Source organism: Salvelinus alpinus, chromosome 26 (assembly GCF_045679555.1).
Source record: "Salvelinus alpinus chromosome 26, SLU_Salpinus.1, whole genome shotgun sequence".
Lineage (NCBI taxonomy): Eukaryota > Metazoa > Chordata > Actinopteri > Salmoniformes > Salmonidae > Salvelinus > Salvelinus alpinus.
In genome coordinates, this window is record NC_092111.1 from 8,933,449 (window position 1) to 8,949,407 (window position 15,959).

General features: G+C 46.0%; 1 protein-coding gene across 1 annotated transcript in view; it reads left to right on the forward strand.

The window, feature by feature from the left end:
• The window catches only part of LOC139554594 (glutamate receptor ionotropic, NMDA 2D-like), a 76,160-nt gene that overhangs the window by 27,116 nt on the left and 33,085 nt on the right, over positions 1–15,959 (forward strand). The window contains exons 2-4 of the mRNA XM_071367518.1: positions 5,484–6,089; positions 9,588–9,854; positions 14,525–14,856. Of these exons, the coding sequence (XP_071223619.1) occupies positions 5,544–6,089; positions 9,588–9,854; positions 14,525–14,856 (1,145 nt within the window). The 5' untranslated portion in view covers positions 5,484–5,543. The remainder of the gene's footprint in view (positions 1–5,483; positions 6,090–9,587; positions 9,855–14,524; positions 14,857–15,959) is intronic.

The window sequence follows — 15,959 nt, forward strand, 5'->3', positions numbered from 1 at the left end:
TGGGAGAGATAGATGGAATGGTCGATAGAGGAGAGAGAGATCGAAGGCGTCAGAACAAACATGAGCAAGATACCTAGGGTGGGTTGAGGGAGCATCAGACACCCTCAGAATCCTATATCCCACTGGGCACACACTGGTTGAATCAATGTCGTTTCCACACCATTTGAATGAAATTGCATCGAACCAACATGGAATAGATGTTGAATTGACGTCTGTGCCCAGTGGGATCCGTCCGCTGCTCATTTTTTCGTCCTCATGTCTCTCCTTCATAGAAAAGAAGAAAAGTCATTTAGCAGACGCGTTTATCCAATGCAACTTACAGTCATGCACGCAAACATCTTACATAGGGATGGTACTGGGACTCGAACCTACTACCCTGGTGTTATCTGTGCCATGATTTACCAACTGAACTACAAAAGGACCATGACATTAGCTAATCCACCTCCCCCCTACACCTTTTTCTCTCTCTCTCACTGCCTGTTTTTCATGCTTCCTTCTTCCCAATCTGTCATTTCCTGAAAAGAAATAGAGCCGAAATGTATTCCTCTGCCCCTTTATCCGCAACTCCCTTCACCAGCTTCTCTTTCAATCTAATGAAGGTCATGTTTGTTAAAAACATTGTTAGCGAGGTCACCGGCCAGCCTGTTGATTACTTCTTTGCAGAGAGAGCAGACGCTCTTAAACACCTCTGTGCTTCCTCGTCAGTGCAGACCCGCATTCATTCGTTCCTTCCCCTCCCACCATCCATAGCCGCAGCATATGGGAAATGAAGAATGCCACCAATGACCGTCAGCAAATGCACTGTGGTATGTATTTTTAGAGTAGCAATTATTTCTATAAATGATATTGCTTCTTTGTATGCAGAGTGCTATGGGGCAAAGTTTGATCCCGGTACAATTTTCGCCACCAAATGACTTTCATGCAAAGACGACGCATGAGGTAAAGCATCACATCCCCCAATAAATTGGAATGCGATGTTCCTTATTTCCAGCCACACAATCAGTGGTGAATTGGAGGTATAGTAGGAAGTGGCAAATATTGCTTCTTGTTTGTGCTTATTTGGTGTAAAATTGAAAGAGAAAAACAAGTGCATAAAGTAATGATTGTATTTCATCCAGGCAAATACTTTATACCATTTATCTTAAATAGCCTACTTAAAGTAGCTCCGTATAGCTAACTGCTGTGCTGACTGAGGGAATCTTTCTTGTTAAAGCTCAAGGAGTCCTGTGTCGGTTCTGTTGTTCTCCTGGCACTTCCTTGGAAACAAGACAGATCACCTCAAGGGGATTTATCCTATATGGAAGATGTAGAAATAGAAGAAGATACGGTGCATTCAGAAAGCATTCAGACCCCTTGACTTTTTCCCCATTTTGTTACGTTACAGCCTTGATTAAATCTGGGGGGTTTTCTCTCATCAATCTACACACAATACCCCATAATGACAAAGCAAAACATATATATTTTTTAATGTAGCAAATGTCAAAAAAAAAAACTATTTTTAGGTTTTTTATTCTGAATACATTTGTAAAAATTGCTATAAACCTGTTTTCACTTTGTCATGATGGGGGATGTGTAGATTGATGAGGGGGAAAAAAATATTTTAATAATTTTATTATAAAGCTGTAACGTAACAAAATGTGGAAAAGGGGAAGGGGTCTGAATACTTTCCGAATGCACTGTAAAAATAGTAACCGTCTGTCTGACAATGAACACAAAGTACAAAACTTTAAAAACACCTTCCTAATATTGAGTTGCACCCCCCTTTTGCCCTCAGAACAGCCTCAATTCGTTGTGGCATGGACTCTACAAGGTGTCGAAAGCGTTCCACAGGGATGCTGGCCATGTTGATGCCAATGCTTCCCACGTTTGTGTCAAGTTTGCTGGATGTTGTTTGGGCGGGGGACCATTCTTGTTGCACAGGGGAAACTGTTGAGCGTGGAAAACCCAGCAGCGTTCTTGACACAAACTGGTGTGCCTGGCACCTACTACCACACCCCGTTCAAAGGCACTTCAATACTTTGTCGTGCCCATTCACCCTCTGAATGGCACACATACACAATCCATGTGTCAATAGTCTCAAGGCTTAAAAATCCTTCACTATCCTGTCTCCTCCTCTTCATCTACACTGTGACATCAATAAGGGATCATAGCTTTCACCTGGATTCAGCTGGTCAGTCTATGTCATGGAAAGAGCAGGTGTTCATAATGTTTTGTACACTCAGTGTATATATTACAAGTGCTTCAAACTGTACCTACAGTAGGTGTTGTAGCGGGAGGAAGACCTCTTTAACTGCGTGGAATTCCTTTTCTGTCAGACATGGAGTCACGGAGTGCCTTGAAAAGCAGTTGGCTTTGACAAAATTGAATTGAATCTTACTCTGTGTGAGTGTGTATCAGATTGCGTGTGTATGAGAGTGAGTGTGTGTGAATGTCTGTGTGTGTGTGACGGGGGTAGTCAAGTCATCTCTAAGCTTACTAGGGAGAGCCCTGACTTTTGGGTCATGGGACGGAAATATTTTCAGCATACGTGACGGACCATCATACTCCTGCTAATGGTGTCTCCGTGTGCCAAAGCGCCAGCGGATACCGCTTGGAGTAAGACAGGGCCAGGCAGTTCCTCATAACGCTTGCGCTGCTCTGAGAGTCTGCCAACACTTAGACGGCCATAAAGAGAGACTCGACATAATCACTCTCTGTGTGCACTGCCCCTCTGTCTCCCTCATGGTCAGTGCAGTTACTTCTGCCTACCAGTTATCCCCTTGTCCAGATAGGGTTTTGCGCTGACCGTGCTATATGATCATCACAGAAGATTCATGTTGGAGCTGAACGTGCCGTACGACCCTCACACAAGATGCAGGGGCTTTTAGAGGGGAAATACTGCATGAGGACGTCTGTTCATGTTGTATTATCGTTGACAACCAATAGATATGGGGAGGAGTTCAACGATGTATAGCCTCTATGCTAATGCCTGGATAGATAACATGGCTACAGAGTTCCCGTACAGTACATACTGTACATCTGACACCGTTTCCGTCAGCCAGGATACGCATGATCCATTCATCCAGCTGTGTGTTTTACAGTAACCTCTGCCCTGTACTCTGAACCACTAACCAATCTTCTCCCAACGCCATTTCCCTAAACACTATACCACTCTACGGCCATGATACCGCAGGGCCCATTTAACATAGGCAACAAACAGTGCACTACATGTCAAGGGAAGACCATAAAACTGCGGTATGAGAGCCCTGGGGAGTATAGGGGCCCTGGGGAGTATGAGAGTCCTGGGGAGTATGAGAGCCCTGGGGAGTATGAGAGCCCTGGGGAGTATGAGAGTGCTGGGGAGTATGAGAGTACTGGGGAGTATGAGAGTCCTGGGGAGTATGAGAGTCCTGGGGAGTATGAGAGTCCTGGGGAGTATGAGAGTGCTGGGGAGTATGAGAGTGCTGGGGAGTATGAGAGTCCTGGGGAGTATGAGAGTCCTGGGGAGTATGAGAGTCCTGGGGAGTATGAGAGTCCTGGGGAGTATGAGAGTCCTGGGGAGTATGAGAGTCCTGGGGAGTGACAACACAAGCTGAGTGGTTCAGGGCCAGCGGATGGAATGCTAGCCTGGAATGATTGATCCGGAACCCGTACGTATGGTCAGTAGTGCGGTTTGTACTGGATTCAGCCGTATGTCCTTCGAACTGAGTACAGAACCTGAGTGGTCTGTACTGGTTTCATAAGATCTGTGTTTGTTTCATACAGTCTGAACTGGATTAAACCCGCACGCCATTCCAGTCTTTCTCACTTTGAAAAATGGTGAGGCCATTAGGTTTCATGGCAGGCTCTGCCCATAGGCTTAACCGAGGTAGTAATATCCAATTGAATTATGCAACAGGGCTTGGATGAGGCATTCAAGCCGAGGTCTGGCTTTGTCTGAATGGTATATTGAGGGCAGTGTTAAATACTTATCTTTCTTGCCTACCCCATACTACCGTCCCTTAGATATACTTAAGCAAGGCACTTAACCCTAATTAGCGCCAGGGGCGCCATTCTACTATGGCTGACACTGTAAAACAACACATTTGACTGCACCTATCTGGTGTATGTGACAATAAAATATCTATATTTTTTTATATATTTTTTATATCCTCTCTCAATTCTTTATTGTTTTCCCACTTTACAGCCGCTGTGGCTATCTGGCTCACTGGCTCAATCCCCTATTTGCTCTCCGTCTTCCACGACAGCTACAGTTTCTTTTAATTTGTCTACATCCGCCATTTCCCCCAAATTGAGCACTTTTCATCATTGTAATCCCCCTATTTTTTCCTCAGATGATAACGCAGCGTCAAAAGAAGCGATGTAGGAATGAGAGAGAGAGAGAGAGAGAGAGAGAGAGAGAGAGAGAGAGAGAGAGAGAGAGAGAGAGAGAGAGAGAGAGAGACAGAAAGAGGCAGAAAGAGGCTGTTTGTTTGGGGGAGTGAAGAGGACATTACATCAGCAAGCCTTCTGGTTCAAAGCAATGACATTAGCCACGGACGCTATGAGAAAAAACGGGCAATATGAGAGGGAGTGACAGATACCGATTGTTGTTCTGCGTGGTAGTGACCCGGAGAGAGTGGGTTTTTGACTCTGTGTCTATTTGTGTGTGCCCCAGGGGGAGAGGGAGGGTTAATTAAAGAGAGTGAATGGAAAGGGGGGGATGAGAAGGAGGGGAGGGGGGGGGGTGGTGGTGGGCGGTTGGCACGCTAAGCGACTTCAAAATGATTAATTAAGTGTTGCTTGCTTTACATCTCCTTACATTTCGTGTACAGTCCCGTAGCCTCACTCAACTGCACAGAGCATTTCCCCACCTCAACCACAATTGTTCATAAAAAAACGTGCATACACACAACTACCTCGACTAAACTCGCCACCCCTCCCCAGTTTTATTTGTATTGTAATTTAGCCCTGTCCATTTAGATGTACAGTACCCATTGGTGGTTTATGGCTGCAAAGATTTATAGCTCAGCTTCAAAGCTCTCCAATGGTGTGGGACCGAACCATGAATCAGCTCCTGGGGTAATGAATACTGATGTCCCGTGGGGGGGGGGGGGGGGGGGTTGAGTTCAAGGGGTGAGCACTCCAACTCTAGTCCCTAAGCAGTGAGCTTATGTTCCTCTGTAGTTCAGCTTTACGCTTACACTGACCTTAAGATGTTGATTGATTGTATGGTAGGTGATGCAGGCCCATTTCATCCACCCCCCTGTCTAGTACAATCTCTCTCTCTCTCTCTCCTTTTGAAACCTGCTCTTTTTAAATGAGGCTCAGTGGATAGCACCCCTTTTCCCATTACGCCTACCCACCTCTCTCTTCCACTTGATTGTTTTTCAATAGTATCCCTCGCCACTGTAGCTCCTACTTACTTCTATGCGTATCATTGCTCCTCTCCTCACTTACTTACAGGCCTTTCATTCTTCAGACTTTCCCCCCCTGAATCCTTTCTTCTCGCCTCTCCACTCCAGGTCCTTCTTCGCCTGTGAACTGCCGCCGTCGCTGCTCTGCCCACCGAACTGCACCCCCCCATGGCAGCCAAGCCCGCCCTCTCCCTCCTGTTGGCCGTGTTGGCCTGCACGGGGCCCGCCCGCTCCTCCCCTCCCCTCTTGCTCCGCCCCCGGGAGCGAGAGAGGGACTTGGGTGTAGTCAACATCGCTGTGGTCCACTCGGGCTACTCCCTGCTCCCGGAGACGGCCGCTGCTGGGGGAATGGGCGCCACGAGCGGGCCGGGGGGTCCTCAGGGGAGGGGGGCCTCGTCGTCATTGGCTATGGTGGCGGCGTCTGCGCCGCTGGCGTCTGCGTCAGCGGCTCTGGTGGGCGGTAGCGTGATGACGCAGTATGGCCCGGCCAACGTGATCTATCTGACGGTGAACGAGAGCAGCCCGGCGAGCCTTCTGCTGCAGCTGTGTGAGCTGCTGGCCACTACGCCGCTCCAGGGGCTGGTGTTCGAGGAGGAGAGGCCCCCGCCACCCGATCAGGCTCCCCTGGCCCCCATGCTGGAGTTTGTCTCGGCCCAGACCGGAGTGCCCGTTGTGGCCGTGGGAGGAGGGGCCGGACTGGGCAGGGAGCCACAGGTAACTACCTGGCTGTGAACTTTCCCTTGTTAATGGACTTCAAGTAATCAATCAGTCCTAAGTTACTGTGTGTTGGAAGCCTCATCTTACCCAGTGGGCAGAATTTGGCACATGACGTCTTCATTTTCTGGTTGGAAACTGGGTTTCTGGTTGAGAAGACGCCATAAAACCAGATTGCAACCAACTGGTCTCTGTTACAACCAGGTAAAGATGTCTTTTTCAAAACGTCATGGGAAAGACGTTGTATTTTGGTTGTTATCTGGCTGCTAAAAAGATGTTTACAAAACTTCCTCCATATACAACTAGTATGAGGATGTCATCTTTGCTAAAAGAAAAAGCCAGCTGAATACAGTGTGGTCTGAGTAGGAGAACACTACTTCAGTCCTCGAGTGGCTGCAGTCCTGCTGCTTTATGTGTCTGCCTGGCACTTACTGTAATTTAACAATTAATGTCACTGATTGCTGAGAAGGTTCAACACTTGGTTTCCAATGGTCAAAATCAGCCGTTGAGAAAACAGAAAACAGAGAGAGTGGCCCTCGAGGACTGGATTTGTGCAACCCTACACTCTTAGAAAAAAGGGTTCCTGAAGGGTTCTTCGGCTGTCCCCTTTTTGGTTGCAGGTAGAACTATTGAGTTCCATGTAGAACACTCTGTGAAAAGGGTCCTACAGTGCATTTGTAAAGTATTCAGACCCCTTCACTTTTTCCACATTTTGTAATGTTACAGCCTTATTCTAAAATGTATTGAAAAAAAAAATAATCCTCATCAATCCACACACAATACCCCATAACGACAAAGCAGAAACAGGTTTTTAGAAATGTTTGCAAATGTATAATAAAAAAAATACAGAAATACCTTATTTACATAAGTATTCAGACCCTTTGCTGTGAGACTCTAAACTGAGCTCAGGTGCATCCTGTTTCCATTGATCATCCTTGAGATGTTTCTACAACTTGATTGGAATCTACGTGTGGTAAATTCAATTGATTGGACATGATTTCTCAAACACAAATGTATCATTTGATACTTAACCTATTTTTGCACACATATCCAACTGTGAACGTTTCTACAATTACAGGTCCCAGTCAAGTCTCACTTGGCCTTGTTAATTGTGCATCGCTCACTGAATAATTAATATAGCGAGGGAGTACAACAGTGGGCATTTACATATGCATAATATAGTTCCATCTAAATTGTATCCTTCTGTTCAGAGATGGGCAGTATTTCTGTTACATGTATTTGAAATACGTATTTAAATTACCTTGAAGTTTTTTGTCATTTGTATTTCACTGGCCTGAACTACAATCCAATGTATTTTGTAACAAGATGCTTTAGAGCTGTGTTTCCCAAACTCGGTGCTGGGGACCCAAAGGAGTGCACATTTTGTTTTTCCCCTCTAACACTACACAGCGGATTCAAATAATCAACTAATCATCAAGATGCCATTATTTGAATCAGCTGTGTAGTGCTAGGGGGGGGAAACTAAACGTGCACTCGTTGGGATCCCCAGGACGGAGTATGGGAAATGCTGCTTTAGTGAGCTACATTTGTGTATTTTCAAAATACAAAATACTTTTCCGTAAACAAAATATAAAGTGGTTCACAATTTTGTGGCCCCCTATCACCCCAAATTTGCTGCATTGGTATCAGAAGTCTGATGGCACTATGGTGGGATAAGAGCGTTTGCTAAATTACCAAAATGTAAATTGGAAAATTAACACTTGCATAGTACAACGGGACACATTTTATTCAGATAAAATTGCTTGGGGTTGGAGCTCATTAGAATAATACCCAGTGTGCTTTGCAAGTGCACATTGTTTTTACATTTACATTTAGTTAATTTAGCAGACGCTCTTATCCAGAGCATTCAACTAAGGTAGATAACCAACCACATCACAGTCATAGCAAGTAAAACGTTTCTGTAACTGTTACTGAGAATGTTGTTGTAGTTACAGTAATGGGGCTACTTGCAAGTATTGTCATTTAATACATGACTTGGCAAAAGTATTTTACTTCGATATATGGTAACAAGAAACATTTTTAAGTGTCTTTGCCCATCTCTGTGTCTGTTATCTTGTCTGTCTTATGTATAAGGCTCTAGAAATCTCATCCTCTACTTGTACATAAACCTTTCAGTAGAGTATCTCCCTTTCCTCTCTCCATTCCCTTATCTGTTTTTATCCTAATATAATCTAAAAGAACCGAACAAGCATAGGCTTTCCAGTCTGGTCAGATCAGTGAAGAGGAAGGAAAGGAGACAAGGAGAGGAAGGCTAGTCTTTTTCGTTAAAAAAAAATAATCATGGTCTACAGTGCAATACAGAATCTCAAATCAAATCAAAATGATTTGTCACATGCTTTACAGACAACACGTGTAGACTAACAGTCCGTTTATAACAATGCAGAGCTAAAGATAAGAAAAAAAATGTCATCAAAATAGAAATAATTGCACAGTGAATAAAGAATAATTGAACGTACTTCTGGCCAAACACAGGGACATATCGGCTATGTCCCATAAATCCACCCTATTCCCTACACAGTGCACTGCTTTTAATCAGGGCCCATGAGGTTCTGGTCAAAAGTAGTGCACTATAAAGGGAATAGGGTGCCATTTGGGACCGTACTGTAGGACCGTACTGGAAAAGCCTTCACAGTAGGAAAGACAGACAAAGAGAAAATAAAAAGAAAGGGATGGTATTGAGACTGGAATTCAATTACATATGGCCATATCGATGTTTCCTCTGTGTCTTTGTTTATGTAGTTCTTACTCTGAAAACAGGAAGCTTTTCTTACTCTGAAAACAGGAAGCCGCTACCCCAAGGAGTTTATAGTACCCTGAGACATTGTGATTATAGGCCTATTTAACCACGGGTAATATTGCTATGGCATGAACGTAAGCCACTGAATAGGTAAGAAACTTGATGCACCACAAGTTTAATGTATCTTTCTTAACCAACGTTATGGTCTAAATAGGCCTTCATCAGACTAAGCCACTGCAATGCGTGTAGGACTGAATTAAGCTCACACTGTCTTTCTAATTTTACGTTACTCCTAACATTGGACGTGTTCAGTAGGGAAAATCTGTGTTCTTATTCGACAAGTTCAGGTACTACCTTCTCGTTTAACTCTGTTACAAAATGTTTTCTCCCTATTAAATACAAATCTGACTCCACTGTATTCATAAAGTGTCTCAGCATAGGAGTGCTGATCTAGGATCAGATCTCTCCTGTCCATGTATCTTACGCCTTATGATCTAAAAGGCAAAACAGGTCCTAGATCAGCACTCCTACTCTGAGACTCTGTGAATATGAGGCCTGGATTCCTCCTTTATAGCAGAAAATGAAATGATGTGTTCTTATGGACAGATACTACCTCCATCGTTCAGTTCACTGCACTCTCTCGCTCCCGCTTTCCCCCTCCCTGTCCTGAAAACCCATTTCACTCTTTAACAAACTGTTTCCTCCCACTCCTGTACACCACTGTTGTCCTCCTCCCCCAGGAAAGCGGCTCCATCTACCTCCAGTTCACCTGCTCTACAGCCATGCAGCTGGACGTGGTCTTTGAGGTGCTGGAAGAGTTCGACTGGACCTCCTTCTCCGTGGTGGCCACGCGTCACCACGGTTACGAGGACTTCCTGGCCATGGTGGAGGCACTGACGGACGGATCCTTCATCGGCTGGGAGAAGAAGGGAGTGGTCATGCTCAACGTCACCGACGACCCGGGAGGGACGCGCGCGAGCAGGCTGCTCAAGGAGAACGAGGCGCAGGTGAGACGGCTACTACTGTCTTTTTTGGGGGGGGACGGTAGTAGCCGTCTTGTTATGCTTTACGAATTTTTGTCTGATGGTACAGAAGTAGAGGGGGATACTGATGATGAGGGGAGACACAGCAGGAAGGACAGACGCTGGGGGGTTGAACCCAGGTTTCTGGTGGGGATGTATGTATATGTACTAGCAGCGGGTTTGTTACCACTAGACCAAGGAGTCTACATTGGGGATCTTTTAATTCACTCTTCTTAATCATTTATTTCTTGAGACAGGATTTAAGGTAGAAGGGAGACAGGGAGAGAATACAGAATAGCTGTGGGACTGGGATTTGATCCCACACTGAAGCGGTAAACATGCAGTTGTGTTTACGGCCCAGCCCTGCACATTCCTGGTCCGCACTAAAAGCTCCATGGACCATCAGACTGTATAGATGTGCTGCAGATGGTAGCTCAACCCACTATGCCAGCCCCAGGCACAGGTTTTTGTTGTGTTTCATGCCGTCATCCTGTCTTTGCAGTCCTTTCATTGCAGTGTACCTGTACTGCAGGACGGTGTTTCTCCACCTTGTTCCCGGGGACCCTGCTGTGCAGGATATGCCGGATTTCCCTCCTGCTGAGAAATAATTTGACACTGATTAGTACAGTATTGTCTTGGTAGCCAATTACCTGAAAGACACTCCAATCACCCATCTTTAGGAATACTTAATAAGTTACCTGGCATACTTCAAATAGTTTGATCTGCGACATTGAATTCAGCGTTGTCTTCCATGTGTTACGTTAACAAGAAAACCAAACATTTTGTTCAAACAGAAGGGGGATCTAACAAATAGTCACTGACAACAACCGAAACGTGTAACGGCACACGGGAGCACTCTTGTCACGCCCTGACCATAGTAAGCTGTTTTTTCTCTGTGTTGGTTGGGGCGTGATAGTGACTAGGATGGGTCATCTAGGTGTATTATATTTCTATGGTGGCCTGATATGGTTCCCAATCAGAGGCAGCTGTTTATCGTTGTCTCTGATTGGGGATCATATTTAGGTAGCCATTTTCCCCATTGTTAGTTGTGGGATCTTGTCTACAGTAAGTTGCCTTTGTGCACTCCAGTAGCCTCACGGTTCGTTTGGTTGGTTGGTTGTTGTTGTTTTGTTTAGTGCGTTTCTCTTTATTAAAATGATGTGGAACTCTATGCACGCTGCGCCTTGGTCTCATCATTACAACGATCGTGACAACTCTATGGTACTTTTCTGATAACCCATCAGGTTCTTCTACTCTGGGTTCCTTACAAACGACAGGATTTGGCACGACTTTCCCTCCAGCCAAATCGTTTCCCAAAATGAAAGAGACCCCCTTCACCGGTATGCTAGGCCTCACTCCAGTGACGACGGAACCCGAATGAAGATCAGACTCGAGTTCCACATTATACAAAGGCGCTTCCACGCAACACATCTCCAAACCTTGTACTAACACACTGTAACCAGTTGCCGAAGTGCCAGACAATGTCAAAACAACCCTTTAAAAATGAAGGACTGGGCCGCCCCAGTGTCTCGCAGTATCTTCACCGGCTGCTTAACAGCATCGCCACTCTGCAGAGACACGACCGTTTCTGAAACAAAAGGTTCATACACACCTGATACAAAATCCTGTTTAGGAGACACCAGTCCCAACTAGAGACTTAACGGGCTGCAGTGCTCTCACAAGTAGAAATGTATTTTTCTCCCTCTCATTTTTCTGTTTCAACTTAGGACACAGAGACACTGTGTCCTTTCTCAGGGCAGTATAAAGTGTATGGAACTGTCGTCTGTATGCTTCTGGGACCAACTCGTAAGCCTGAAGGATAGCAGCTTTAACAGTGTCATAATCTGAACTCTGGTTAAGAGATGAAGCGGCGTACACTTTCTGAGCTTCTCCCACAAGAACACTTTGAAGGAGCAGTGACCAAATATCTCACAGCCATTTTAGGGATGTGGCAATCCGCTCAAACAGAGTCAAATATACATCCACCTCCTTTTCGTTGAAAGGCGGTACAAGCCGGCTGTTCCGACCAAGATTAAACTCTGTTGAGGGTGCAGGATGGCCTGACTGGATTGGGAGCGCAGATCCATCTCTCTTAATCAAATGGCATGCACACGTTCTTCTTGTTCTTGCTCTAGTCTGCCTGCATGTTCTCTTTCTTTGTGCTCAAGCACTACTTTCTGTCGTTCAAGCTCTAATGTCTGTTGTTCATGCTCGAATGTCTGTTGTGCACGCTCGAATGTCTGTTGTGCACGCTCGAATGTCTGTTGTGCACGCTCAAATGTCTGTTGTGCACGCTCGAATGTCTGTTGTTCAAGCTCTAATGTCTGTTGTTCACGCTCTAATTTTTGTTGCTCCAACTTTGCCTTTAGTTCTAGCTCTCTTAGTTGCACATCTACGGGATGCCACCCGTAGGACCCTTTTCATCAACCTCCCTCTCCGGAAAGATTTCCTCCTCCACCAAAGCAGTACCAATCAACTCTTTGACTACTGCTTTTGGATCGCCAGATGCCACTTTGGCATAATGCTTTGCAATGATGAACAGATTCACTTTTGTGCATTTATCTAGTATTTCATAGGGTTTTCCACAAATACTTCCAACTTCAAGTCCATAGCTTTAGTTTCATAAGCCGGTGTGTTTGTGCAACTTTCAAACTGATTATACCATTCTTATAACCCCTCAGGGTGGATGGCAGTGACAGAAACTCTACCACAAAAGGCTATTCTGAACACAGCAGAGCTTCAGAGTAGGTGATTAGAGCGACTACCATACTCATGGGAAACAAGATTCTGGATGAGCCCCCATTTTGTTAAATTACCCAGCAAGAAAACCAAAAATTGTTGCTCAAAATGGGGAACTAACAAAGAGTCACTGACAACAACCAACCCAGGTGGGGATTTAGGAGGGGTTCCAAAAGACACTCATGAGGGTGTCCACTGAAAGTTATCTAGCAACAACAACTGCAACCTAAAAGACACTCACCATGAGCTCCCACTAAATTTGCCCACTTAGAGGCAAACAAAACTCACACCAGACTTAAAGTCAGGAAGCCAAGCATAAAAGTGGAGCAAAACAAAAACAGGGAAGATCAGATAAAGGATTGTTTTTCTAGCAATAGGGTGAGCCAACTAAAGGTGTTAACCCTCCACATCTCTCGAGACCACAGGAACACTGGGCTAACCACTCTTAAATAGCACCTGGGCCAGCACAGGTGAAACACCTTCCCACTAATGAGACGGTAACCAGCACAGGTGTAAAACATACTGGCTAACGAGGTGACACCAATCGGTGTGCCCTACGTGCTAACGTGCAGTACGTGCTAAAGTCCAACCTCAGAACATAAAAGAAAAAAAACAACAACTGTAACACATGTAATTGAAATCCAGCTGTAGATGGTGTTTTTGACGTACACTACATGACCAACAGTATGTGGACACCTGCTCGTCGAACATCTCATTCCAAAATCATGAACATTAAGTTGATGGAGTTGGTTCCCCCATTGCTGCTATAACAGCCTCCACTCTTCTGGGAAGGCTTTCCACTAGATGTTGGAACGTTGCTGCCATTCAGCCACAAGAGCATTAGTGGCCTCCATTCAGCCACAAGAGCATTAGTGGCCTCCATTCAGCCACAAGAGCATTAGTGAGGTCGGGCACTGATGTTGGGCGATTAGGCCTGGCTCGCAGTCGCCGTTCCAATTCATTCCAAAGGTGTTCGATGGGGTTGAGGTCAGGGCTCTGTGCAAGCCAGTCAAGTTCTTCCACACTGATCTCGACCAACCATTTCTGAATGGGCCTCGCTTTGTGCACAGGGGCAATGTCATGCTGAAACTGGAAATGGCCTTCCCCAAACTGTTGCCACAAAGTTGGAAGCACAGAATCGTCTGGAATGTCATTGTATGCGTTAAGATTTCCCTTCACTGGAACTAAGGGGCCTAGCCCGAACCATGAAAAACAGCCCCAGACCATTATTCCTCCTCCACCAAACTTTACAGTTGGCACAATGCATTGGGGCGGGTAGTGTTCTCCTGGTATCCGCCAAACCCAGATTCGTCCGTCGGACTGCCAGATGGTGAAGTGTGATTCATCACTCCAGAGAACGCGTTTCTACTGCTCCAGAGACCAATGGCGGCAAGCTTTACACCAATCCAGCCGACACTTGGCATTGCGAATGGTGATCTTATCCTTGTGTGTGGCTGCTCGGCCATGGAAACCCATTTCATGAAGCTCCCGACGAACAGTTCTTGTACTGAGTTGCTTCCAGAGGCAGTTTGGAACTCGGTAGTGAGCATGGCTGTGTGCTCAATTTTATATACCTGTCAGGAATGGGTGTGGCTGAAATAGCAGAATCCACTAATTTGAAGGGGTGTCCACATACTTTTGTATATATAGTGTATGTAAATAAGAAATAGGAGAATGGACAAAAAGAAACAGAAATGATGTAACGATATAACATTTCACGCCAAACACTGTCCACTGCTGCAGCCTGAATGGGAAATGGTCTGAGTTGAGATTATTTCGAAGAAGGCAGTGAATGGGGTCAGCATCCCTAAAACTGCCACAGTGTGACTGACATCATTTGACCCAGTTCGGTACAAAAAGACTCCCACTTAACCACTCGCTCTCTCCCCCTCTTCCTCCTCCCCCGCTCTTTCCAGGTGCGTCTCCTCTACTGCTCCCAGGAGGAGGCGGCGCTGATCTTCAAGGCGGCCTGGGCCTCGGGTCAGGCCGGACACTCCCACATGTGGTTCGCCGTGGGGCCAGCCCTATCCGGCCTTGGCCTGGAGGGCCTCCCCAAGGCCCTGTTCGCAGTGCGGCCGCAGGGCTGGAGAGACGAGCCCCGCCGGAGGATCGCCAAAGGGGTGTCTGTGCTGACCCACGGAGCCATGGCTCTGAGGAAGGAGTACGGCTGGGCCCGAGGGCCACACTACTTTGCAGGCAACTGCCAGACAGATGGCAACCAGACGCAGAGGGTGCCAGACAGGATCAGGTGAGGACAGCGGATGTGTTCCTTCAGATCTTCTCCTTCAGAACTTCTCCTTCAGAACTTCTCCTCTGTGGCAGAGGAGTGTCACTTGCTGGCTGCTTCTCTCTCTCTCTCTCTCTCTCTCTCTCTCTCTCTCTCTCTCTCTCTCTCTCTCTCTCTCTCTCTCTCTCTCTCTCTCTCTCGCCATCTCCTTCTCTCTATTTCTCTGCCTGCCTCTTTCTGTCCATCTGCTTCTCTCTATCCTCAGTGTGTCTATGCCTTTCCTTCTCTCTCTTCTCTTTCTCCCCCCTCTCTCTTTCTATCTTTTCCCCTCTCTCTCTGTCTGCCTTACTCTGTCGTCTGTGGTTCTCTCGCTGTCGGTCTCTGCCCCCCCCCCTCTCTCTCTGTTTCTCCCCCTTGTCTGCCTCTCTCTCCCCATCAACAGCTAGAACACCTCAACCCCTCTCTCGCTATCTCTCTGTCCCTCTCTCATTGTCTCTCTCTCTCCATGACTGGTTCCCGTTTGTGTATGAGAAGTCTCTGTATCTCCCTCTGTCTGTCTTTTGCTGCCTGTCAGCCGTGTCTCATAGTTGACTCCTCCAAGTCCCTCTCATGTCATTCATTCAGTACACTTGGCTGAAAGATACATGAGCCATGTGTACATGCTGTATGTCCGTGTTCGTCCATATAGAGTATGTGTCAGAATAAAGTAATGCGCCATGTTCCTGTGTTGAATTAAGAGGTGCGGTTTGGTGGGTTATGTTTCGGAGGAGGCATGACTCGACCTTCGCCTCTCCCAAGCCCGTTGGGGAGTTTCAGCAGTGAGACAAGATTGTAATTGCGGAGATAAAGGGGATAAAATACACCCCCCAATTTTTTTTAACCCAGTTCTGTAGCAATGAGGTTTGTGCAGTAAGCTATAGGCCCAATACATTATCACTGCATATTGGCTCTGCCTGAAATGCCCTGCCATTGTTGTTCTTCTCAGACCATTTTGAAATTATATTTAAAAAAGAATGGTATATGATCATATGATAATTTGTTGTATTACTTGTGAGGCACAGCATAATAATTAGCTTCTTAATTTTTTACTGGACTGATGGCCTGATTTTGATAGTCAGTCGGAG